Source organism: Rhodamnia argentea, chromosome 7 (assembly GCF_020921035.1).
Source record: "Rhodamnia argentea isolate NSW1041297 chromosome 7, ASM2092103v1, whole genome shotgun sequence".
In the NCBI taxonomy this organism is placed as follows: domain Eukaryota; kingdom Viridiplantae; phylum Streptophyta; class Magnoliopsida; order Myrtales; family Myrtaceae; genus Rhodamnia; species Rhodamnia argentea.
This window is the reverse complement of record NC_063156.1, coordinates 1,635,225-1,660,137: the sequence shown is the minus strand read 5'-3', so window position 1 is coordinate 1,660,137 and position 24,913 is coordinate 1,635,225. Positions and strand designations below refer to the sequence as shown.

The 24,913-nt window shown below is 41.0% G+C and overlaps 3 protein-coding genes across 5 annotated transcripts; 1 reads left to right on the top strand and 2 right to left on the bottom strand.

Annotated features, from left to right (window-relative positions):
* Positions 1-3,062: 3,062 nt before the first annotated feature.
* LOC115743245 (reticulon-like protein B2) lies at positions 3,063-5,984 on the bottom strand. The gene is made up of 5 exons (XM_030677971.2): positions 5,679-5,984; positions 4,294-4,474; positions 4,064-4,205; positions 3,500-3,569; positions 3,063-3,406 (listed from the first exon to the last, which is right to left on the bottom strand). Exons 1-5 carry the CDS (start codon positions 5,869-5,871, stop codon positions 3,237-3,239), a joined length of 756 nt encoding a protein of 251 aa, XP_030533831.1. The 5' UTR covers positions 5,872-5,984; the 3' UTR covers positions 3,063-3,236.
* A 1,135-nt stretch (positions 5,985-7,119) lies between these two features.
* On the bottom strand, positions 7,120-8,193 carry LOC115741053. 3 transcript variants are annotated; one of them, XM_030674763.2, is made up of 3 exons: positions 7,910-8,157; positions 7,515-7,567; positions 7,120-7,432 (listed from the first exon to the last, which is right to left on the bottom strand). In XM_030674763.2, the coding sequence occupies exons 1-3, from the start codon at positions 8,083-8,085 to the stop codon at positions 7,170-7,172; spliced, it is 492 nt and encodes a 163-aa protein (XP_030530623.2). In that variant the 5' UTR covers positions 8,086-8,157; the 3' UTR covers positions 7,120-7,169. The 3 variants fall into 3 exon arrangements, 1 of the variants encoding a protein (XP_030530623.2); XR_007199228.1 differs by lacking the exon at positions 7,515-7,567 and having other exon boundaries at positions 7,910-8,193; XR_007199227.1 differs by lacking the exon at positions 7,515-7,567 and having other exon boundaries at positions 7,432-7,474; positions 7,910-8,193.
* Positions 8,194-21,269: 13,076 nt separating this feature from the next.
* LOC115745616 (probable membrane-associated kinase regulator 2) lies at positions 21,270-22,802 on the top strand. The gene is made up of 2 exons (XM_030681182.2): positions 21,270-22,441; positions 22,582-22,802. The coding sequence occupies exons 1-2, from the start codon at positions 21,463-21,465 to the stop codon at positions 22,677-22,679; spliced, it is 1,077 nt and encodes a 358-aa protein (XP_030537042.1). The 5' UTR covers positions 21,270-21,462; the 3' UTR covers positions 22,680-22,802.
* The last annotated feature ends 2,111 nt before the right edge of the window (positions 22,803-24,913 follow it).

Genomic DNA, 24,913 nt, shown 5'->3' with positions numbered 1-24,913 from the left:
CCACAAGGTTACTTGCTGCCGAATAACGACACCACCTCCAACCGCAATCCTTGCTTCGCGACCAACACCGGAGCTTTTGCTCTGTCTTTCATCTCGCTCAACTTTGCCACCGAGCCCCCTAGTTTCTTAGCTAAAAAAAACGAGAGAGGACGGGCCGGACCGGCTCTACAGTGAGTGGCAATGATAGCAGTAGGTCGAAACTCCGTCGAGGATGGTGCATGGGTGAGCAACGGGACTCCCTCCAGTTGCTTTTCACCAACAACGCCATGGGACTCTTTCTTTGGTCGTCATCGCACAGCCCTCGTTGGCGCCTTCCACCCAGACGCAACTTTTGTCGTCCATCCCAGTATGGTCAGGCCCAAGTCATCTGGTCGGACCGTTACATGATCCATCCCAATTTTCAGACACAAAAAAAGGAAAATAGATAAAGCAAAGAAGTTGCAGATTCGAGCACGAGTACAAATCCTTCTTCTCCTCTCCATCTCACGATCTCATTTCCCCAAATCCCATCCCGACGCCTCTATTTCGTCTCTCTCCATGACACTACATTAGCTCAAACTGCGATTGCAATCCATAGCATCCTCCACCATGATTCCGCCGCCTTCAGCATCCTTCGTCACCAGCAAAGTGAGTTCTAATGCCGGTGTCTTTCATCGTCACCAACAAGGCGAGGGCCCCTCGCCCAACGCTGGCCTAAGCGAGGGTGGCCATGGTGACCAGCGTCGACCGGGAAAGAAGGTGGCTCCGACAGGTAAAGGCATTGGGGTTGGTCTTCGACAACCTCCCCACGAAGAAGACATGCGGGGGGAGATGAACAAGAGGAGAGGGGGAGGGGAAAAACAGAAAGAAAAGGTAAAAAGAAAAATATAAAAAAAATTAAAAAAGTAAAGAATAAAAATGTCTTTCAGTTAGGCCCTTTTTTGAAACAACTTAAGTACTTCAAACCCTTATTTGAAACAAATTCCACTTCAAGCCCTTATTTGAGAAAACGATGGTACTTCGAGCCATTTTTTGAAATTTTCCCTAACTCAAACACCAAAGCCCAAGTCTGGGGCATCAAAACAAAGAAGATCCCAAACTATGTGTTTAATAGCTACTCATCTGCCTATCACGAAGCTCGCCCCTCAATCCACTAGCATGGCCGGGTGTCAACCTCGCCAGCTTGCGGATTATCCTCGAAGGATAACATTAGCGATGGCTTAATCTATCGAGTTTCCTTGAGAGAGAGAATTGAGCAGATCCTAACCTTGAAGCCCCAAATCAAGTTTTGTAGAACTGCAAGAAAGGAAAGTGGCAATATTTCGAGGGTCAAAATTAAAGACTTTGGTATTGCTTTGTGTGGGACCTTTTTTGTGCAGGTGAGGTTGACCTCACCCGCCTCGTTGGCCCCAACATCTAGCTCATTGTCTAGGTCCGACAATTGGCCGGAGGAAGAAAGAAGGGAAGAAAAAAAGGAAAAGGAAAAATCAAAGATTCTATAACATATTCAAATATATTAAAAATTGTTTACGTCAACATTGGCATCAGCCGCGCCACATAGACGATTGAGGTCCATATTGTTGATTTCTCCAGTTGGATTGAATTGGTACTAATACAAAATGTTTATGACTCAATTGACAAAAAAAAGTTTACAACCGAATTGGCACAATTTCAATAGGTTTATGGCTTTTTTGGTAATTTTCTCATCCACAAAGTGGTTTGCCACCTAGACGTCTCCTCAGCAATTTTCCCAATCTTGCCGGCCCTTACCTTTGGCATGTCACCAAGTTCCGGCGATTAGCTAGAAGAAGAAGGGAAGAAAAAACAAAGAAAGAGAAAGAAAAAAAGGGAAAAATGAAAAATTCAATGAAATATTAAAATATTATTAAAACTTGTTCACGTCAACGCTAGCCGCGCCACGTATATGGCCGATTGCGCCACGTAAGAAGGCTGGTGTTCATGTTAGCAAAATACTGATATAGTTGCAATAGGTTTATGACTTTTTTGGTAATTTTTCCATCCACAAAGAAATCTGCCGCTTAGATGCCGCCTAAGCAATTGTGTAAGTTTTCTACATAAAGTATTTACCGAAATCAATTACATAACTGCTGCCATCTCCAAATTATTTTTCTTCATAATGGATTTTAATATTGATAGACTTTCTAAATATTAATGAGTGTGTGGTTTAGAAAAGTAAACGAAGTCCATGTGCAACGATAATGAGTACGATTTTACTCTTATTTTTGGCTTTGCTTTTAAGTTTCGTTCTAATTTTGGATAAAATCACAACTCATTTTCAATGTTTGATTTCAAGAATATCACACTCAGCATTGAAATCTACATCAACTTTAGTACAAGTGTTCCTCGCACAATTATATTCAATAAGTACATGTAACACGTCCAGCTTTAAGTGCATAAATTTTTATATAATATTATCCAAGATTATTTTATTTTTACAACTATTCTGTCCAATGTGCAAGTTGCCGGCCAATTTGACTACAAAAAGCACATGGAAATGCCGGCCTGTAAGCTAACATAAGGACATACTAATTATCCGAACATTCCACGTCATCATTCTTTAATCTTAAGTGGAGTGGCCACACCAGATTTTCAAGCTCTTAGAAAGTTACATTATGTAACAGCAGAGTTAATCTCATATGAATTAGTTCTAAGAATTGATTGAGATGAACAAAGTACTAAATATAATCAATTCATAAAATCTTAATTCAAAATATTTTTATTGCGGTATATGTCGCAATAAAAAAGCTCGGATAAAAAATGGTAAGATCGTAAACACGTCAATTAAAGCGTGATTAGGAATATAATCAATTCAATAAAATATCCAAGAGGAAAGATAACAATTTTACGTTCCAAATAGTCTTCATAACATATAGGCAAAATAGTGGCATCCGGTTAGGTAAAAAGTAAAAGTAATAGGTTGACAATATAAAAAAAGCTATAAAAATTGAAAATTTATCCACGATGCCACATCACCCATTCACTCTCTTCGACCTATCTGCCCAACAAATATCCTCGTAAGACATTAACAAGAGTCCCAACCGGTAAAGCGTGCAAAAAAGATCCAAAAGCATAGTACGGTTTAGAACATGTCAATAAATAAAACTAGTCAACGCAAAGTAAAGATGTAGCACTATCGAATATATTAGAGGCACATAGGTAAACAGGACTGGATAACGGCTAAGAAAACCTTCCGCTTTCACCGTGAACCAAGTAAACTAGTACCGCGACCTGGCCGACTAATCCTTTTTCTTGTCTTTCAAAGGCCCTTTTGGGATTTTACTCAAGACCTTCTCATCAAGGACTGCATACTGCTTCCTGATCTCCACCATTGCCTTCTCCGCGAAGGAATCGACATGATCTTCGTATTTTTCATAAAACAAGGGTACAGTATGTAGCAAAACGAAAGCTGTCGTTCAGGGAAAAAAAGAAGGAGAAGACTGTCAGAAGCCATAGAAGAGTAGTTTCGCAATTGAAAAGTTTGAAGGCAGTGGTAGCTTACTTATGAAAATCAAGGTGATGAAGTTGAAGCAACTCCCTACCATAGAGAGAACCCACAATCCTGCAATGAACTGATAGAGAACACAGCATTAGCATTTGGCTTATAAGCCCCCATCAAGGGCCAAACCCATATCGGGAACTGCAACGTGTCTAACCAACTCTACTTTTCGATCATAAACCATTATTTGGACATTGTAAGGCCTAATGATCACCTGCCATGCTTCTGTGGCCTTTAGAATTCAAAGTGTGACATCTAAAAATTAAAACAAGAGAATTGCTAAATGTTCATTTTCCTAAATTCTGTCTACTCCTGAGTTCGTGAGACTAAATAAGCCAACCACTTTGTGAACGGATCCCACTTACTTACAAATGTGATCTTTGCCACCTTATTTTTTAAACATGTTGTTCTTTTTCAGTACCCTAGCACTGTTCTAACCAGATGCCGTCCCCCCCGTGCCCCTGGATTATTCAAAAAAAAAAAAAAAAACTGCTCTTTGTCCAGGAATGACGGCACTGTTTGGAAAAGTGAAATTCAAAACACTGAACCTAGAGATAACGAACTTACAGCTAGGAACTTCTTTAATTCTCTCCCTGATGCTATCTCTCTCAGGAGAGCCAATCCTCGATTAGCTTCAAATCTCAGTGCAGAAGCCACTTCCAGCACACATTTCTCGGGAAGTCGAACTTCTGGGATGTTAGGTGGGGACCTAAGCAAGAGACATGGTAATGTCAGGACAAAAACATGAACAGAAAAAGTACATGAGCAAGATGGATATTCAGAATATCGACTATTACTTTGTGATGAATGTGGAGCCGTTAGCCCACAGAAAAATAATTGCCAGAGCAAGGATCAAGATATGGCAAACAAGAGTGATCAGATGGTATTCCATCAACTCAAAGAGAATCCATATTGCAGTGGCCACACCCAGGACACCAGCAGAGACTTTCTTGTCCCTCCAAAGGAAAATATCAGCAGCTGCAATAGAGGAAGCCCATTGAAAGAAAATAATTTAGCCATGAAGGGAAATGAGATATTTTCAGCTTTTCCCCTTATGGGAGGAAAACTCAGGAAATTCACTACAGCTGTAGTCTAAGGGTCTGCTTGTTTCAGCTTGTGTGCAAGCAACAGCAAAATAATGAAACATTACACGTGAATTTACATATCAACATGTGCAATTTGTGAAAGTTTCAAGTGTTTCGGATGTAAGAACCGAAGTGCGCGAGTCACGAGATTATGATTAAGTGAAATATTAAAAGTAAAAATTAATCCAAAAAGACCCCGAAACTTCTAATTTGCACAAATTCAATTTAACATGGTTTGGGAAGTAAAATGTAACTTTGGAAGATAAGGTCTTAATCTTTTTGTTCCACTTTTTCTATGGGTAGAAGTGCAGGGCCTAAAAATTGGGGTGCAACAATTTTCCTCTTCATGAATCATAACCCTTATCAAGAAGTACAGCATACAGAGATACTTTGCCGAGATGATCCCTACTCCACAGGTAGAGCAAGGGAAACTCTCAAGGAAATACACATTACTAATGGAAAACATATATTCTTCGAGAAAAATCTACACTGAGTTAAAAACCAATCAAACATCCAATGTAGGTCACCTATAACCCAAATGTAATCACTAACCCTGCCTTTTAAGTGGCATCTATATAAATTACATGAGTACCATCATGCCCATGTCTAACTGCATATGTTCAATCTGCTCAATTGACAAGCCACGAAACAATTGTACATACAAGGAAGCATTGCGATCTACAACCATTTGATCCGTTCATCCCTCTTCAAGTATATACTACTGAATAACATTGTTATAATGCAACCCACCACCAATCGAGCAGCACTTATTAAATCAAGCAAACACTCATCTCAGGCCTCAACATTTCTAATCTTTTCCTATAGAGGTATAAAATCATCCAAATGTGAGAAATAAATGCATCGATGCTTATAAACTCCGACATTGGCAATCTTATCGCACTCATTTCCCATGAAGTTAACCAGCCTAGCCTTACGACCCAAAGGAAAAAAAAAACCAGCCTAGCCCGACACTACTCATGTTTCAGTTCCATTACATAATTAAGAGAATTCCGAATCCGCGATTCTAACGATGTCTTCGCCTGTCTAACTGCACTCATCTAAATCCATCGCCCGCGCGAGAGAGAGAGAGGGATTACGTTTTCCACCACCCAGGACCTTGTGGACGGGCTTGTCCCTACCGAAGAGCCTATAGACTTTCGATTTCATGGAATCAACGGCCGAGGGCTTGTCATCGTCCGAATCGGAGGAAGAGGAAAACTCAGGGCCGTGGATCTTCTCGGAGACCTTCTCCATCAACGAGGGCTCGGAGTCTCCCGCATGATCCGCCATGGATCTCCACCGAGAAAGAGAAGGGATGGCGAAAGAGGAAGAGAGAGAGAGAGAGAGCGCGCGTTGGTGTGTCTGTCTATCTTTCGTGCCCCTCAGGTTCCAATGGCGGGTTTTACAAGGACGGAGAAAGAGTGGGGGGAAGGGACGGACAGAGGTTTGGCGTTTGCGCAAGATGAAATCTAGGCCGTTGAAAGCGGCAGAGTCCGAACCGGAGGTTCGGGACATGGCGAGCCTCTAGGCTCGGGTTCGGAAAAACGGAAACCGAGGAAGGGGCAAGTGTCTCGAAAGGAGAGGCAATACGATAGGCATGTGCTCTTGCTCGTCACGGAATCAAAGATTATATCCAGGAAACACGGAAATTTTATTATATTTTAAAAGCCCGATCTAATCTTACGTCTGTGTAAATCGAAAACAACGAAATCAAAGATTATATCCATTAGACCGTCGCAGATTCACGTAAAGATTGCACATATTTCATAGTAATAGTATACTTTCGAGGGATTGGTCCGGTTCTCATTTACCGAGCAAGAACTTTACCAACCATACAGAACTTGCTGAACCGACCAAGGATATGTATATACATACAATAAATCCTAAAAAAAAAATGCATTGAAGACAAGTATTTATAACAAAATCGTAAAATAAAAATAACACCGCCGATTCCGGGAGGGACAAGATTGGTGCCCGTTCTCAAAGTGGGAATCGATTCACTCTAAACCTGACCATCCCTTCGTTAAGAGAAAACATTTAGGCACGATATTATTTATTGACTGGTATCTTTTCAAGCAATGTGAATAATTATTCGCAAGATAATGTTTTTCAAATCAATATTACGCGCCTGATACAATCAGCTCCATCAATGAAGCACCACTAGCCCAAACAAACTGAGTGTGGTGTCCCGACATGACAAGCTCGGCCCAACCCCAAGTACAACAGCCCAAATTCAAACTAAGGCCCACTGTCCAAAAATTACGACCTTTGAAAAACCAAACCAGACTGAAGATCTCGAGCGTTCCAGCTTACTTTAGCGACGAATGATCACAAGAAACCCCAATACTTATTTTTGATTCAACAAGAACTACACACATTTCATAAAGCATGTCCATGTCACATATGCCACGGATGTCTTCAATTGGGCCACGTAGGCAGGCACATGTTAGAACAGTTCTCTTCAAATGACAGGCTCATTATGTAAAAAATTAGAGTGATTGCTACTTCTGTACATTGTAAGTCCAAAAATTAACCGACACAAATTTTTAAGAGATGCAGGGAAAATCCAATAGAAGAACTCCATACCGCTATAGGAAACCGATACAATCACTAGCGCGGAAAGAGAGAGAAAAGGAACTGACCTGCCAATTTGATGGATCCCCATGATTTCCACGGACCGCCGGATCATATGGTGGAGACGCATTAGGTGCTCGTATGAAGAGTTCGAATGACAGTATCTTCATGAACCACACCTTGCATTCCAGAGCAGTTTGATATATGTAATAACTAATCCCTTCGAGGTTGTCTCCACTGGCTGCATATGAATCGAAATGCCGCTGCCCTCCATCTTCTTTAAGTATTCAAGCAATGTGAAAATGCTGACCCGAAAAAACTGCAACAATTTTGAAGGTAAGTGAGATTTTGTATCTTACCAACGAGCAATCTCGAGACTCTTGTCAAACATGTGTAATCAGAATACTTCAATCTTCAAAGTATAAATTTCATAGTACACAAAAAAAAAAAAAAAGGGTCAAAATTACAATTGCAATTAAAAATGGTGAACCACAATGAACTTGCAAGTTTCACACAGGTTCTTCTGCCGTTCTGGAAGCAACGACTATGAACTAGCTAGCTCGCAAGTTTCAGCACAAACCAGACATATCCGATTCGAATTCTATTCAGCAAACCCACGCCAATGATACGTTCTGGGAATTCATCCCCATCATCCAGGCACAAAAGCAGAACAATCATCGAATTGGACTATACGAAGAAGAGGGTCGTAGCTTCGAGTCTTTCGAGTACAGAAGAAGAGGAAAACTTCACTTACCGGGGTCCGAAGTCCGGCGGGCGAGGACGGAGACGACGACGACGACGGAGAGTCGTGGAAACAGGTGCAGGATTGGCTGGTGCGGTGTTCAGAACGAAAAATGCAGAGAGCCTCGTTGAAGCGTTGCGTTGTTTGGCGATCGGTGGAATTGGAATATGCTGTTTTTTACTCGTCATGTTGACGAGGACAAGAGCACAAATTCCGGAATATGCTCATCTTCAAATCTCCCTTTGAACTGGTGGGCCTATGGTCCAACGGCCCGTGGTTCTAGAGGGAGAGTTCGAACCCACCGCCAGGGTGAGATCATGATGGACGTTCGGAAAAAAAAAAAATATAACCACGAAACTATTGATACTAATTCAGTTTTAAAATTTTTTAATTTAATCAATTTACACTAAAATATTTTCACATTGATACCAATCATACGGTCAGCCTTGCCCTCGCCCACCTGACGCCCAATGAGGTCGCCTTGGCCACCGACCCACCGGCAAAAGGAAAAGGGAAAGGAAAAATTAAACAAATATATAAATAATTAAAATTTTCAAGTCAACGTCGGCCATGTCGCATAAGACAATGAGATTTTCAATTTAAATTGGTCGGAAGGACTGAATTCGTAACAATGTGAAAAAGGTTTAAGACTAAATTGGTCCAATTGAAAAGTTTATATCCGAATTGGTACTAATACAACAGGTGTACGACTTTTTTTATAATTTTTTTTCTGGAATTTTAGACGTTGATCATCTACAAATTAGTACAAGTCAACTCACCGACGAGGAGATTGCAGATAAGTTTATTCGGTTTTTGCAATGCTAAACACATAGCATCCATGTCATTAATCCTAAAACCGCCGTTTCTCCATCTAGACACGTGTCTATGATTATATTATCTACTTCTCGCTAAGATCTTAACTAAGTTGCCAATTTCGTAATAATAATCTTAATTGTGGTGTTAAAGTCGTTACAAAAGATTGTAATTCGATAAATTTGTTGTCTCCGTCGCCAATTATGCAATTCACATCCAATTGACCTGCACGTCACACGGTCAACGTCCTGCATAAAATTCGTTACTTATGTATAATAGCTTTAGAATGCACTTTTAACAGATAAACAATGAGAATAACATGGCTTAATGTGGTTATCACTGTTGTTTAGCGATCTTAATACTATGGCCTCGAGTTTTTGGGTTGAGTGCATTTGTTTAAACTCTGGACATCCAAAGGTGATGGTCGGCGAGGAAGTATTTTCCCAAAGTGCTTGCACTAGTAACCCTATCGCTTATTTTAGATAATTCGTGGGTATGCTTCTGCAAAAATTCGACATCCCTTTGCGTAGAACAGACGCTCTACTACAGCTTAAATAAAACCTCTCGGCCGGATCCATATCGCTTGCTTTCTTCTTGAAAAGTCCAACCCGAGATGCTGTCGGAGTAAAGGGTCATCGACAAAAGCATTCTAGTGCGTTGTAGATTTTTATCCAAGACTCGTATCATTCGATGATACTCTTTTTTTTATTGTTCTTTATCTCTTCTCCTCACCGCCAGCAGTGGATTATTAAGGACAGCATCCCGCGCATATTCTGCGTTATAGCCTGCGATTGATTCAGCTTCCCAAGGCCTCGCGGTACATTATTTATGTTTTAACACCTGCTGTGACTTAGCTTGGCTCCTATGAGGACTTGACAAATGGAAGACCGGAAACTAGGGCATTAAGCTGAGTCTAGTTGCGGCTCCTGTTCTGATTGAGGGACATAAAATTGGAAGACGTAAGGATGGAAGATGGGCGAGTAAATGAGTTAAATCCTCTCTCGCACGTTCGTCTACAGCTTGAACAGCTCTTTTGGCCGCCTTTATTCAGGTACATATACACATGTTCGTGCCAGCTAGACCCGTCAAAATGAGTTTGTCGGGTCGGATCGAAAATAGTCCGATCCAAATATGCCCGTTTTGACCGTTTACATGCGATGTAAATCTAGTAATAACATACAAGACCCGACTCATATATCTAAAATACTTCCATGTTTAATCCAATTTAGAAAAATTCATACCCAAACTGAAGTGAGAGTACAAAGTAAGTAATCGCAAGATCGATTGAGGGCAAGAGTCATAGGGGTAGGTTAAATCTAAATAAGTTAACCATTTACAACATATTTACGACTCTTTTATAATTTATTCAACACTCATTTTATGGTTAAACCAATTTATTCAATATAACTATCACATATAATAACTCAAAACATCATATATTAATAAATTGATTTATGACCAATTTTGACAGGTATTATCCCAGCTCAATTTGAATTTTACTCTCTCCCTTCCCTTTTTCACTCCATACCTTGAACTATCAAAGCCAAAGCACATCTCGCGTCCACGCTAGCTTCAGCAATTCCTAGGTATGTGATTCGACCAAGCTTGATGGTTAGGGTTTAGGAAAACAGGCTTTTGATTCTTCTTAGTCAAAGACATGATATGATGTTGTCCAGAGGAAAAAGGAAAACAAGGCGCTTCGAGACCAAATTTGATGCCCGTGAAGGTCAAGATTTTATTGGGACTTGTCTAATCATAATTAAATTTTTCACATCAACGTCGGTCGTGTCACGTAAGACAACGAGATTTCCAGCTTAAATTGGTCGAATGGACTGAATTTGTAACAACATGAAAAGGTTTAAGACTAAACCGATTCAATTGAAAATTTTGTATCTTATATTGATACTAATATAATAAATTTATGACTTTTTTTATATTTTTTTCGCGTATGCTTTTATTTTGGCGACCAGTCCATAGTGGAGTGCTAATTCGATGACGAGGTCTTGACTTATGTGGACGGCGTCTAATGTGAATGTGCCTCAAGCGCTCTTCAAACTAAGTGCAGTCAATCTCCGAAAGTGATGGCTTTTCGTGCCATTAAGGATGTTTCCTTCGATGTCGGCTAAGAAGCAAAGCTTGACTAAACTTGCGACACTATTCCACTGACCAGTCAACCATAGCACGATTTATTTATGAAGACTGAGTTCGGCTAAGAAGCATTCTATGATTTATTAGTAATACATCGAATATATTCAAGTGCAAGAGCCTCCAAACTCTCGAGCATGATTTTGTTTTTTCCACTGAAAGCGGGGATCAAAATACCACAATCGTGTTAACGTTTTGCGTATCCGCGTACGATGGAATGGAATGAACTCAGAAATTAATAGATAAAAGAGATATAAATTCTTTTGGCCGAAGTTGAAAGTTATAAGTAAGTTACTTATTGAAATAATTTGAAGTAGTCATTGGGGCAAAGGGTGAAATGCTCATCTTGTGTAATTGGTGGAGCAAGCAAGCATGCTAATCTTTATCAGCCGAACCAAAGTAATAAAATGCAATCGATTCGGTTCGGATTGGTTCCATTTCGACAAGCATTTTGGCAATAGAAAAATCCAAAATAAGGTCAATAACAATCCTAAATCGAGATGTTAATGGGGCAAACCAACTCCGATGAAATTTCAAGCATCAAAAGCCACACGTGGCTCGTCTCATGGCATTCCGCGTCGCTTTTTCCAACCAAATAAATTGAATGCTTTTTTTTTTTTTTTTGGTCCAAACAAGAACTTTTCATTGAAATAACTCAGGAAGGAAAGCCCAAGAGATGGGCATCAGTACATAATAGCTCCCACAATGCAAAGGGAGGGGAGGAAACCCAGTTTAAAGGTAATGTATTTTTCCTATGATTTTTAGCAACCCAATCAGCAACGGAGTTTGATTCTCTAGGGCAATAGGACACTTGGGCATTTGGGTAATTCATCAAGATATCTTTGCACTTAAGGATTGGCACATGGGCTTCCCACGTGTGCTGGTGGGGAGTGGAGATAGCTTCCACTAAGACCAAGCAGTCAGTCTCAAACTCAAAAGTACAATCGCCAGGAGAGAGAAGCTCAGTTAAGTCTTCATCTTCGTTCCTTCGGGGGCAGAGGATGCAATTGAGGGCTTCCGCTAAAGCGTGAGCTTCAACCACAAGGGCCGATGAGGCAGCTACAGATCTCGCGCCACCGCTGACCAGTCGGCCGATCGAGTCACGACAAACCCACGTTATCGAGCCCTCCGACGTTCCAGGTACGTAAGCCCCATCAATGTTTACCTTAAAGTTGCGATTTTTGGGAGCTTTCCAGGAAGTTGAGGGGTTTCCTTCTTCGGATCCAGATCTGCCAGCTTTGCCATTCCATTTTTGAAAGCTTTTCAGCGAGATGAGGGCCGTCTCGACAACCTCGTCGGGGTTGGTTGGCTTTTGATTGAAAACTGCTGCATTTCGTGCTTTCCACACACTCCACAAAACCGAGGCTACCTTAGCCAGATCTAGTGCGTTTTTCCTGTGCTTCGATAAGTTATACGTCCACTCTTCAATTCGAGATAATCCCCGATCCGAAATCTGCAGGTTCAGCAATGGGTTTTCCCAAACGGCCTTCGTCCATGGGCAGAGGAGGCATACATGTTCTGCTGTTTCAACACTCTGTTTGCACAGGGGACATAAAGGATCAGGTACTATCTTCCTTTTGAAAAGATTTTCCTTTGTTGGGAGAGCACCCTGGCAAAGATTCCACATAAAGAATTTGATTTTTGGAGGGGTTTGCAATTTCCAAATGTCTGTCCATAGAGATTGAGGGGGGGTGTAGGAGGAAGAAGCTGTGTTCTCTATCTGTTTACTTGCTTCTTCGCGAATGAAGTGGTATCCACTTTTCACAGTATAATAACCCGCTCTGGTGCAAGTCCACACAATTTTGTCGGTTTCAGTTTGAGGTCTGATCGGAATTGTCAAGATCTCACCCACTGTTTGCTCATCAAAATGTTCCTGCAAAACATCTTCATTCCAACAGCCCTCTTCTTTTTTTATAAGTCCTGATACAAGATGAGGTTCGTTTCTATTCGCAGGACCAATTAAGACTCCTATCTTCAACCACTTGTCTTTTCTAGTTCTTATTTGTGTCCCATCTCCTACGGTCCACATTATAGAACGTGAAATGGAGTCCCTTCCCAACATCAAACTCTGCCAACCCCATGATGGGCGGTACCCTTTTCCTGCATGTTGAAAATCTCCATTTGGAAAATAGAGGCCTTTGAAGATTTGGCCCCATAGTGAATTGGGGTTAATACTTAAGCGCCAGGCTTGTTTAGCCAACATTGCTTTGTTGAAATCTAGCAAGTCTCGGAAACCTAGGCCCCCTTCATCTTTTCTCAACTTTAGCAAATCCCACCTTTTCCAATGGACCCCAGCTTTAGCTTCGTTAGTCTTCCACCAGAATCTTGCAATTTTCTGCTCAATAGCCTTGCAAATTGATACTGGAATCTTAAAAATAGACATGGCATATTGTGGGAGCGCTTGTACCACTGCCTTAATTAAGATTTCTTTACCTGCTTTCGACATAAGGTTTTCCTTCCAGCCTTCTAGCTTACTGTTGACACGTCCAAGAATCCAGGCAAACATGTGTTTTTTTGATTCTCCCCAATCTGAAGGGATTCCAAGATATTTCCCTGTCCTCTCTAAAATGGGAACTCTCAGTTCCCTTGCCATATTTTCCTTTAAGCTCCGAGGACAATCCCTGCTGAAAAAGATCCCAGATTTATTCAAATTCACCGCTTGTCCAGAAGCCATGCAATATTGGTTTAGAATTAATGACAAGTTCTCACATTCAAGAACTTTCCCATCCAGAAAAAAGATAGAATCATCTGCGAAAAGTAGATGGGAGAGAGTGGGGCACCATCTATTGAATTTGATCCCCCTAATAGTTCCATCAACCACTGCTTTCCTCATTAGCGAAGTTAACACATTGGCCACTAGGATAAACAGATATGGAGAGAGAGGATCCCCTTGCCTGATTCCTCGAGATGGTTTGAAAAATTGAAGAGGCTCTCCATTTACTTTGACGCTAAACGATGCAGTAGTTACACATTGCATTATCCATCCCACCCATCTTGTATCAAACCCAGTTTTAATAAGGCAAGCTTCCAAGAAGTCCCATTCCACACGATCATAGGCTTTTTTCATATCAAGTTTCAGAATTGCTTGGAATCTTCTTGTTCTTTTCCGAATTTTGAGTTGGTGTAACACCTCCTGCACTACAAAAATGTTATCCTGAATTTGTCTTCCTCCAACAAAGGCACTCTGCTCAGCAGCTATCACTTCGGGCAGCAGTGGCTTCAATCTATTTGCTAGCACTTTGGCAATAATTTTGTATCCAAAGTTACACAAGCTTATGGGACGAAATTGGTCGAGTTTCTCTGGGTTTGGGACCTTTGGTATTAGGGAAATCGTGGTTTTATTAAGATCTGGCAGCATGGTTCCTGATCTAAAAAAATCCTTAACTCCCTGAAAAATATCATTTTTAAGCACTTCCCAGTTTTGTTGGTAAAATAAGCCATTCAAGCCATCTGGACCAGGTGCTTTCAGAGCCCCAAGTTGGAATGCAGCATTTCTAACTTCATCAAAACTCACCTCAGTTGTTAAGGAGAGGTTCATTTCCTCGGTAACTACCTTGGGACACTGTTCCAAAACGGGGGAGAAGTTGCGAGAGCCCTCAGATTGATAAAGATCTCTAAAAAACATAAATACAGCTTGCTTAATCAAACCTGGTTCTTTAATCCAGGTTTCATCAGCCCCTTTAATCATAGAGATCCTATTCCTTTGTCTTCGTTGAATCGTTGTCGCATGAAAGAATTTTGTGTTTCTATCCCCCCATTTTAGCCAGTTTATCCGGGATCTTAACCCCCAATACATCTCTTCTTGTTTCCACGTCGCCTCAATTTCTCCCTGCAATTTTTCCAATTTTTCCTTGTCAAAAGGAGTATGACAGTTGTTCAAGTACTGTTGTAACTCCTTTTTTAACTTACAAACTCTTTTTTGTCCATTTCCGAATGCTTTTTGGCTCCATTTAGATAAAGCAATAGATATTGCAAGCAGCTTCCCAGTTAAATTCTTATCCGCCTGGGTTGGCGAACTCCATACTTCCTTTATAACTTCTCTGCATTCTTCATTCTCAAGCCAAAATGCTTCAAATTTAAATTCTTTTTTTCGTTTGACCCTCTTTGGCTCGAAAGACAGAAGAATGGGGCTATGGTCAGACCCTACGGCTGGGAGAGCAAAGGCTTCGGCTTCAGGGAATAAGACTCTCCATTCGATGTTGCACAGTACTCTATCAAGCCGTTCTCTGACGTTGTCTTCCCCATCTCTATTATTAGACCAAGTAAAGGCACATCCTTTACTATCAATGTCCATTAAAGAGCACATCTCCAGGAAATCCCGGAAAGCCGTCATTCGGTAGTTATCAGGCATACGTTTCCCCACCTTTTCCCAACAATACAACACCTCGTTAAAGTCTCCCAAGCAAACCCAAGGTATTGTAATCGATGAGCTTATTGCTCGAAGTTCCTCCCAGAGCATAAGTCTTTTCTGAAAATTATAAGGGGCATGAACAAAGGTCATTCGCATCCTCTTGCCATTGAGTAAATCTTTGCATCTCAGATCTATGTAGCTTCCAGTTAGCAAATCGAAGCTGATTTCCACTTTTTCATCCCACAAAATGGCCAAACCACCAGCAGATCCTTCTGGGTCAACCACCTTACAGTTTTGATAATTTAGCCTCCTCCTTAATCTTTGGAGCGCCACTTCTCGATTTTTAGTTTCCATCAAGAAAACCACAGCAGGCCTAAACTGAGCCACAAGGGCTTGGAGCTCTTGGACTGTTGCGGGTGTGCCCAACCCTTGACAGTTCCAGCAAATCACATTCATTTCTACTTTGGTGGCTTCGGGGGGCTAGCCACCAACCTATAACTTGATCTCCTCAGAAAACCAATGTTCACACCAATATGACAAAACAACAACAGGAGTTATCCGTAAAACTCAACAGCTATAATGAAGTCGTTATTAAGAGACGCTAGAAGAAAGAACCTGGCATCTTTCTCTAACAAGCATTTTGTCGAACATGTGTTTAGCACTGGGGGGAAACTTCCACAAAGCGATGGAGAGGGAACAATGATAAAGCGAAGGCGAATTTTGCTACGTGGAGCATGTGAAGCGTGAGGTGGTGGAGGCAAAGAATGGCTAAAGTCGTGAAGGCGGAGGGCCGTTCTCAAGCACTTGACGAGTGAAGGCGGACCAGCAGCAAGGGAAGTAGTAGTGTTGTGTTGCGAAGAAATTGGAAGCCCAGAGACGCGGGGTGGTGGAAAAGATGAAGGAAAGGAAGCACAATCAGTAGATTGGAAAAAACTCTCAGATTCAATATCGAGAGAGGAAGCTCCCATGAAGGGAGAGAAAAGCTCCCATGAAGGGAGAGAGAAGCCACTTAAATTGAATGCTGGACGTGGTGGTTGATGAAAAATTAAAGTAGATTGGAGACTTAGTAGGCCAAACAAAAATGCATTGTTGGGCTTAATAAATCAAAATTAGGTGTTAAGTATATAACCAATCGACGGATTCAAAATTTAATTTAATTTTTTTTAGCAAAGAATTAACGAGGGGAATCATTTGACCCGCCAACCATTTGCGAAATTTGAGGGCAACAACGAACGAACAAACCACAAAAACGAAAGACAAGTACAAAAAAGTCATGGCAGGCCATTGAGTATAACACGGAATTTTTTTCTGTTAGTTAAAAAGGAACATAAATTAAAGAAGACACTACGAATATCACCAACCAAATCATCGTCCACAACAAGGAGGAAACGAATGATGACGATGATGGTGGGGGGGCTCCCGTCTCTCTCTTTCCGATAAAGCCAGAAACAAATTCCAAGGCTTGTATCATCATTTCATACAAGACGTAGGATTTTGCAAAGATATTTACGACATAATTTCATGATTACCCAAATGTCATTTTTATTAAAAGTAATTATCCAAAAAAAATTTAAACCTACCGTTTTTTGTCGATATAATACTATTTCTTTTAATTTTTTCAATTTAATTATTTTGTTAATTGAGCTCATTCCGCAAATTTTAACCAGAAATTACTAACGTGGATATCGGTCGTCATACGTGACACGATCGATGCTAACGTGAATAATTTTTAATAATATTTTTAATTTTAGCTAGACATTGTTAGGCCTCGTCAATGGCCGGCGTAGGTTGTTGGCCTCTAGTGATGGCCGCCCTTGCCAACCTTGGGCCACACATCCCTCGCCATAGGCTGGCATAAGGAAAAAGAAAAAAAGGAAAATAAAAAACGATAAGACTTAACCAATTGAAAAAAATTATAAAAATTTATCATCGTCGATGCCGGGCATGCTATGTAGAACGATTGGTGTTCACGTTAGCAATTTTTGGTCAAAATCGATTGGGTGAACTCAATTGACAAAATATAAAAAGATTTAAAACTCAATTGGATATATTAAAAAATTTAAGATTGAATTGGCAAAATTACAGTACATAAGACTTTTTGAACAAATTTTCCCATTTTTTTTTCACTAAGGGCGAATACGAAATTTTCACATAACCCTTGCTATTTTCACACTAGAGAGAGAACATTTCTTTTTGCATCTATTTATTTTTTTATGAAAAAATTGTCCAATCAATCTTGTTTGTCAATTTAGTCATAAATTTTTGTGCGAAGTTCCAATAAAATCCTCTCGATCAATAGATTTTGGATCGATTGAGCAAAATGGATACGTTTAAATCAAGCTTTCAGGTAAGTACTGAACAAAAAGTGACAAAGTGAAGTTTTTTAGGACCACAAAAGGCTGCTCGGCATAATGCACGTCCCCTAACCCTCCAGATATTCCCCTGCAAATTTGTCTCCACCCACCAAAATGATTATGTTTATTGCCCCTCTATTTTTTAATTACTCCAAGTCAGTTGCTTTTTCCTACATTTTGCGCCGTAGTGACTTCAGGAATTGCATCGAATTTACCTAATAAGTTTCTCGCTATGAAATGCATGTATTTGAAGGCATTCGTAAAAATTCTTGGGAAATTTTTAAATAAGAATCTAAAATACCTTCATTTTATAAAATAATGATATAAAGAGCCATTTTTATTTCAAAAAATGGCCTAATCAAGGGCATTTTCGTCATTTAATTTTTTTTCCTTTTCTTATTTCTTTTTTCCTTGATTTTTAACGGTCGGCTTTCACTTCGGGCACTTACTTGAAAAAATAAATTTCGTTTCATGCTTTTATTTTAAAAAAATTCCAAATCCATTGATGCCTTGTGCCGATTGCGATGAAAAAAAAAGGAGCTTTTTGATTGATGGCGGAGAAAAACTCATTTTTATTCAACGCATTTCCGGTAAAAAAAAGAAGGGAACAAAAAGAAGGAATAAAGAAGAAGAAAAAAAAAAAAGGTGTCGATAACAAGTGCACCAAACTCCTACCCGCAGGTCAAACCTTTTTCTTTCTGAAAAAGAATCCAAAAAAAAAATAAAAGCCTAAGTTATCTTTATTTTTTGAGGGCCAAAGTATAGTCTTTGGACCTCCCATGTCAAAAAAAGGTTTCATTAAAGGGTCGGTCCACGAGCAATTGAGCATTAAAGCAGGCCAAAGAGCCGCATCTCTATCTGACGGGCAGTGTCTTTTAGGACCCTGCAAAAGTAAAGTACGATTACACTCCCCGATGTATCCCGACATGACAATTACTTTCCTTATTGTAATTGTTGCTATCATTATTTTAATTTGACTCCGGACGTACTTTTGTGCACCACATTGAATCCTCTTTTCGGCTTCTTTTTATTGTTTTCCAGTCCTCTTTTCAGAAACTTCGCTTCACCACGCTCCTGCTCTTTCACACCTCACGCGCTCAGAACCCTAGAAGAAAGCACCTTTTTCCTCTCGAAGATTTCACCTCTTCAACTCATTTTGGGCGTTTGCTGAATGCAAATAAATACGACCCAAAAATCCATGGACTCAAAAGAGAAGGGGAAAACTCTCTATAAGGAATCGAAGTTTCCTCTTTTTTTTTAAAATAAAAATCTAAAGTGAAATGGCCATGATTGTTTCAAAAAAGAGTCCCGACCTCCCCAATCGACCGGCCGATTAAACATTTCAACCGATCAAGAGCATTTTCGTTAAATTTAGAAAAAAACTAAAAGTTTAAAAAAATACAAGCATTGCTTGTGCCGTCATCGCCTCGACCAGAAATGGCCTCGCCTATGGTAGGCGAGGATGGCCCTCACTCAGCCCTGTCCAAGCAACACTGGTGGCAAGCCACCGACCAAAAAGAAAGAAAAAGGAAAATAAATAAATAAAAAATAAAAGACTAAAATGTTTTTAGATTAGGTCCTTATTTGAGAAATATTCACTTCATGCATTTATTTAAAATAATAAAGGCACTTCAGATATATTTTATTAAACGAGATTTATTTCATGTCTTTATTTGAGAAAAATGGTAGTATTTGAAGTCTTTATTTGAAATTCTTTTAATAAGGAGAAATTTTAAGAGCATTCAAGAAAAGGGGCCACGAGAAAAAAAAAGATTAATAAAAAAAAAACCGATACGACGGTCAACCACATTATGATGAAAGCGTTGACCCAAGAGCGAGGGACCGCGCGTGGAGCGGAAGTGGACACTGGACATTGGACTATTCATAAAACATGTCTGACTTTCTCAGCACTGGAAAAAAAAAAAAGAAATAAAAAGAAAAGGAAAAAAGGGCAAAAAACAACAGGGTCGTCCACGTCGTATAGGTCCCCCCCCCTCTCTCTCGGATCTGCAAGTTTTTCACAGACGAGGAAACTGGCGCTCACGTGACCCCACGCTGTACACCCACGTGATGGGCCAATTGCCAGCGAAAATACATACGGACGGGAGGGAAAGAGAAACGCAAGTACGAGGATGAGAAACTTTTGTACGTGCGAGAGTACCCCTAAATTTCAATTAATTCCGTGATCGTGTCACGTATTCAATTACGAAAACATCTTACTTTGACTCGACATTTGATGAAATGCTAAAAGAATCGATATCATCCGTCCACATGTATTTCGTCGTTCAATCGACCCATTTTGTTCATTAAATCGGCCGACTTTCGGTGAAAATGCATCCACTACAAAAATGAAAAAAAAAAAATAACAATGAACATAAAAAGTTCCCGACTCATTATAACGAAAGTTTCGTCCGAATTGCCGGTTCCGGTTCCTAGAAAAAGTGAAACTGCCGGAACTTGCCCTTAAAGGGGCCGATTTCGATTCCGGTTTGGAACTGTTGGTTCCCTGGTCCAACAACTCTTTCCCCCCGAGCCTCCCCCCCTTATTTAAAAAAAAAATGAGTGGGAACCGTGGGCCTAGTCAATAGGTCGATTCCAAACCCCCGATTCCATTTGGCCATGTCTAATAAGGATCTTCATCCACCTTCATCTTTCACCTTTCAAGGAATTGGATGCCAACAATGAATAAGGTCCAGAGAAGGAGCAAAAAAATGACGAATACGTATTCAGTCCTATTCGGACATCTTGTTTGGCGTATTGAATTCACGTTTTTAATGTCTTGGCGTGGATATTGGCTGGAATTCGATCAAGCAATCATCTATTTTCATTGTCCAGCTCCCGAATTTGGAGTATCCTGCTTTTTCTCAATTTCTCAAAATTCAATGACATTTATAACAACATTCGATTTTCGTGAAAGATGTCTACACTATTGAAGATGATATTGTAAATGCATTTAAGAAAAATGGATTAATACAATGAAAATAAATCTCCTCGTCTATTTGCCATTGATAAAATAGAAGGGCAATTTCCATACACGAGCATTATCGATTAGTATGCATACTTAAAATGTTTTGGCGGGTTTGTCTTAGATTTTAATAAGTGAATCTATCTTTGACTCAAAATTTTGTATATTATTAAATTTTGGAAACTCAAGAAAATAGTAAAAAAGAAAATTCAAACCCACATTTGTAATTGAAGTGCGTGGCTGGACACTGGTGATATTTTTACAATTTCACGGTAGACAACTTTTCTAGTGACGTGCTTAAATGGATATTGTCAAAACTTCTATTTTTTTGTTTTGTTTGGTATTACAGTATGGTTGACAAACAAATTTAGGTTAGCATCACAAAACTGAAGTCATCATTAAGAAAATGAAAATACGCATGCACTAATTTACTTGCACTGACACAAATTCACTTTTCGTATTATCGAGAGCAAAAGATCCCACCTATGATTCCAGCTCATGTATAATACATGGTTACAAAAAGGATCTCGTACTCATTAACAATCGGATTAGTTTACTTAACCAGACTGTTAATACGTAGATAATTTTTTCCCGACCTCGTCAGCGGGACAGGACAAAGCTCCAAACAAAGAAAAAGGTTATCAGCGCATATAGCTTTGTCTCTCTCCAAAAAGCAGTAAGAGAAAAAAAAAATAGTTTCTCTCTCTCTCTCTCTCTCTCTCTCCTTCTTTTTCCTCGAAACGCCATTTTCTTTTCTTTCTCCTCTCCTTTCCTTTCCCTTTTCCTTTTCCTTTTCGTTACCCTGCAATAGCCACCCGAGAAAACACCGCCATAAAACGAAGTGCAAAAGCTCTCTCTTTGCCTCTCTCTCTATCTATCTTGAACCCTGACGCAGCAACTTCGACTTCGAGGGTCTGCTCTTTCTTCCTTACCCGCCATGGAAGCCCTGAACTTGCTCAGGTTCTGGAGGCCTATCAACGGCACTACCATAGCCACCCAAATGCCTAACCTTCTTGTGGAATCTGACGACGGACTCCACAACGTCGTCGTGGAAGAAGAGGAAGAAGAAGAAGAAGATTCTTTCTTTGAGTTGGAGCTCACTGTTCCTGATCGCGACGTCCGCCAATGCAGTACCAGCAACGGCAACAAAAATGTCAAAGATGGCGACTTCGTCCAAGTTGACTCCAACGGGGAAAAACAGAGCTCCCCAAAACCTACGCCCGCGAGGAGCAGCAGAAGCCATCGTCTCTCTCGCCAGTCGTCGCTCTCGCTGCGGAAAATCCTCCCGATCGACCCGTGCTCCCGGCCTCAGTCTCCGATCTCGCTGCTGAAGTCGGCTCCGAAGTTTCGGGTCTTCATGTTCCGGAAGTCTAAGTCGGTGTCGGCTTCGTCGAACGGCGCAGAGAAGAGAGGAGACGACAGGGAGCTGAGAAGCAGAGGGGTCGGTCTGTTCACTTTGAAGTTCAAGGTGCGAGAAGTGCAGCGACCCGATTTTGGGAGATCGAACAGCTCGAGAAGTTCCGAGACGGGATTCCCGAGTCGGAGCCCCGAGAGCTTCATCGACTCGAGCTCGAAGCGGTTCTCCAAGGACGTGATCCAGAAGTACTTGAAGCTCGTGAAGCCCCTGTACGTCATGGTCTCCCGGAAGCCAACCGACGCCGCGAGGCTCTCCGGCGAGCTGTCGGCGACGTCGTCTCCAGCGATGCCGCCGCTGGCTTCTTCCAAGATGCACGCGCTGCTCAGGTCTCCGGCCGGATTTCCGGCGGTTCCAAAGCGGCTGGGGAAGAGCAGGTCCTCGTCCGCGTCGGGCGGGGTCTCGTCGTCGCCGGCGAGGAGGGACGATTCGCTGGTGCAGCAGCACGACGGGATTGAGAGCGCGATTCTGCATTGCAAGAGATCCTTCAACTCCTCCAGTGGTGCGTAACTTAATTAAACTTCTTATCCCATTGAACTTAGTACTTACAATCCTTTGTAGTTTCTTTGGAGAATTAATCATTAGCGTCGCCTAATCAGTAATCATCTTTTTCGTGTCGCGAAAATCCGGGTCGCGTTGCAGATTGTTCTCCATCATCGCGATTTGCTGGCGGTCCGCGGGAGATGCCCGTTGAATCGGGAAGAAGTTCGAGCGGGGAAGCCAACCACTGTAAATTGTGACGAGAATCAGCGTTCGGAGCTTTAATTTTTCAAAGTAAAAAAAACAAGAGGGGTCTGTCTTGTGTAGTCAAACGTTACAGAAGCGTGCGTGTGAGTTTGTTTGTTTTTTTTTTTTTTTTGAATTTTTCGCTTTGTTTTTTGGTTGTAGAAAAAAGAAGAAGTAAAATTCTAAATAGGGCTTTAGCTTTTAGGTGGAGTTTGCACATGTTTGGGAGATGAATAGCGACGGCCCCGAAGTTGTCTGGGAAGTGATGGGTCATTACGAAACATCGGGAAGACGTGATCTTTGAATGTTTTCGGTGTTGATCCGCAATTTTCTCTTTGGTACGGCCAAAATTCGAGATGTCGAGAGAATCGTATGTGTCGTCATGGGAACGTACACGTCTCGTGGTCGGGTCACTTCGATTGATTGGACCTCACGTGACCTTTGCAAAATGCTCTTTAATTTTTTTTTTTCACCCTTTGCCCCCACTTAATTTTTTCTTAGATTAATTTTTTTTGTTATCGGATGTAAGGAGGAAACTTCCTAATGTCAAGTGGTCCGTTTGGAGACATTAAAATGGCTTTGACTAATGGTTTGGCCATGGAAATTGGGGATTATGCTTGAAGGGCAATAACCAGGAAGGACCGCTCTCACGTGCTTGGACATGAGCTCCACCCAAGCGCGCATGGACTTAGATTCGGACAACTTTCATTCTTTTGGAGTTTCTCGGGTAAACAATAGAGCACACCGACCACAATCTAGGTCCCAACGTTAGGAAAATAAAATGTTTGTAGAGAGTCTAATTTGACAAGTCGTGCCGTCCCCGTTACGATCTTTTACGCGGTAAGTAGAAATTCGCAACTATAATCGCAAAATGGAAGAGACATGGATCTCATGGACCGTTCTAAAGTTTGAAATTTCAAATGAAAGAGAGAGTCATGGACCCTTGTCTGCTGAGGAGCCACAAATTCGTGAATTGGAACAGGTAAAAAGCCAGATTTTCAAACGATGCATCAATCAATGACGGCGACTTCCGCAAGGAAAACGACACTTTGCGGACACCCAAATCAAGGCAAAATTCCTTCGGGACTCGGCCAAGACTTCACTATCGCCCGGCAACAGCCAGTTGGTGCCCGCATCACACCCTTTGTCCCTCCCTATTCACCGGTGTTGATTGATGTTGGCCCATGACTCTTTTTCCTAAGGACCGCGATGCTTTGATAGATCAATTCTGGAATTGTCAGATGTCATGTTAGCCTCACGAATTATGCAAGATGAGAGTTAGAATTTAAAAGAATTATATATGTATCGAACTGTTACGCCGGTGGCATGGCGTATTGGACGTCTGTGTCCCTAATGATGTCCATGTCTTTGTCCTTGAATCACCAAGAAGGCCGCCCATACCTTGGGGTACTATAGGTGTGCCCCAATTTTTTTTTTATCTGGCTCTATCCTATTCTATTATATAAATCATATCGTGTGCACGTCTCATTTACTCGTCCCCACCCCCAACCCCTTGAAAAGGTGAGGAGTTGAACTCCCCATCTCTCTACTCGAGAAGAGTGGGCACTAGGGCAAACCTAATGGTTTAGGTTTGCCCCACATTGAAATGGTTGTTTCTTGACCGTGTTACTAACATGGCAAATGACCGAGCTTGAGGAGCTTGCTCACTTGTATGATCTCTTACTGCAGGCCAACTTTTATTTTTAGTTTCTCGGCCTTTGCTTATTCGCATACTATTCCATTGGGAAATAATCCCGGATTTACCATTATTACCTTATTACCGCGTTGATATGTTGAGAGTGATAAACTGTCTTATCCCGCAGAATGCGGTTGCTCTTTGCGATTTACTTGAATGTAGCTTTTGTTTTTTTCTCATCAACCAGTTAAGCATGGCTTGATTAGCAACAAGACTCTTAAGCGTCGGGTACCGAGTGGCAGCTTCTCTAGTATACTATCACAACTTCACGTCTCTAGTCTACACTCCCACATAGCCTCTGATGCCACTCCAAAGTTGTAAAGTAAAAGGAAAGAAAAAAAAAAAAAACTGTCCCGAGAAGCATTTTCTTAGAATGGTTGAATTAACACGCTATTAAGCTTCTCTTAATTATAATGAGCATTAGCATATCACCGTTACATATTTCATAAAGTATATGATTATAATTATTAAGCACAAAAGAAAAAATGCAAACTCAATCCATTGCCACGATCTCCCCACACTCCACTTCACTCTTCTCACTTGAGAAGGGGA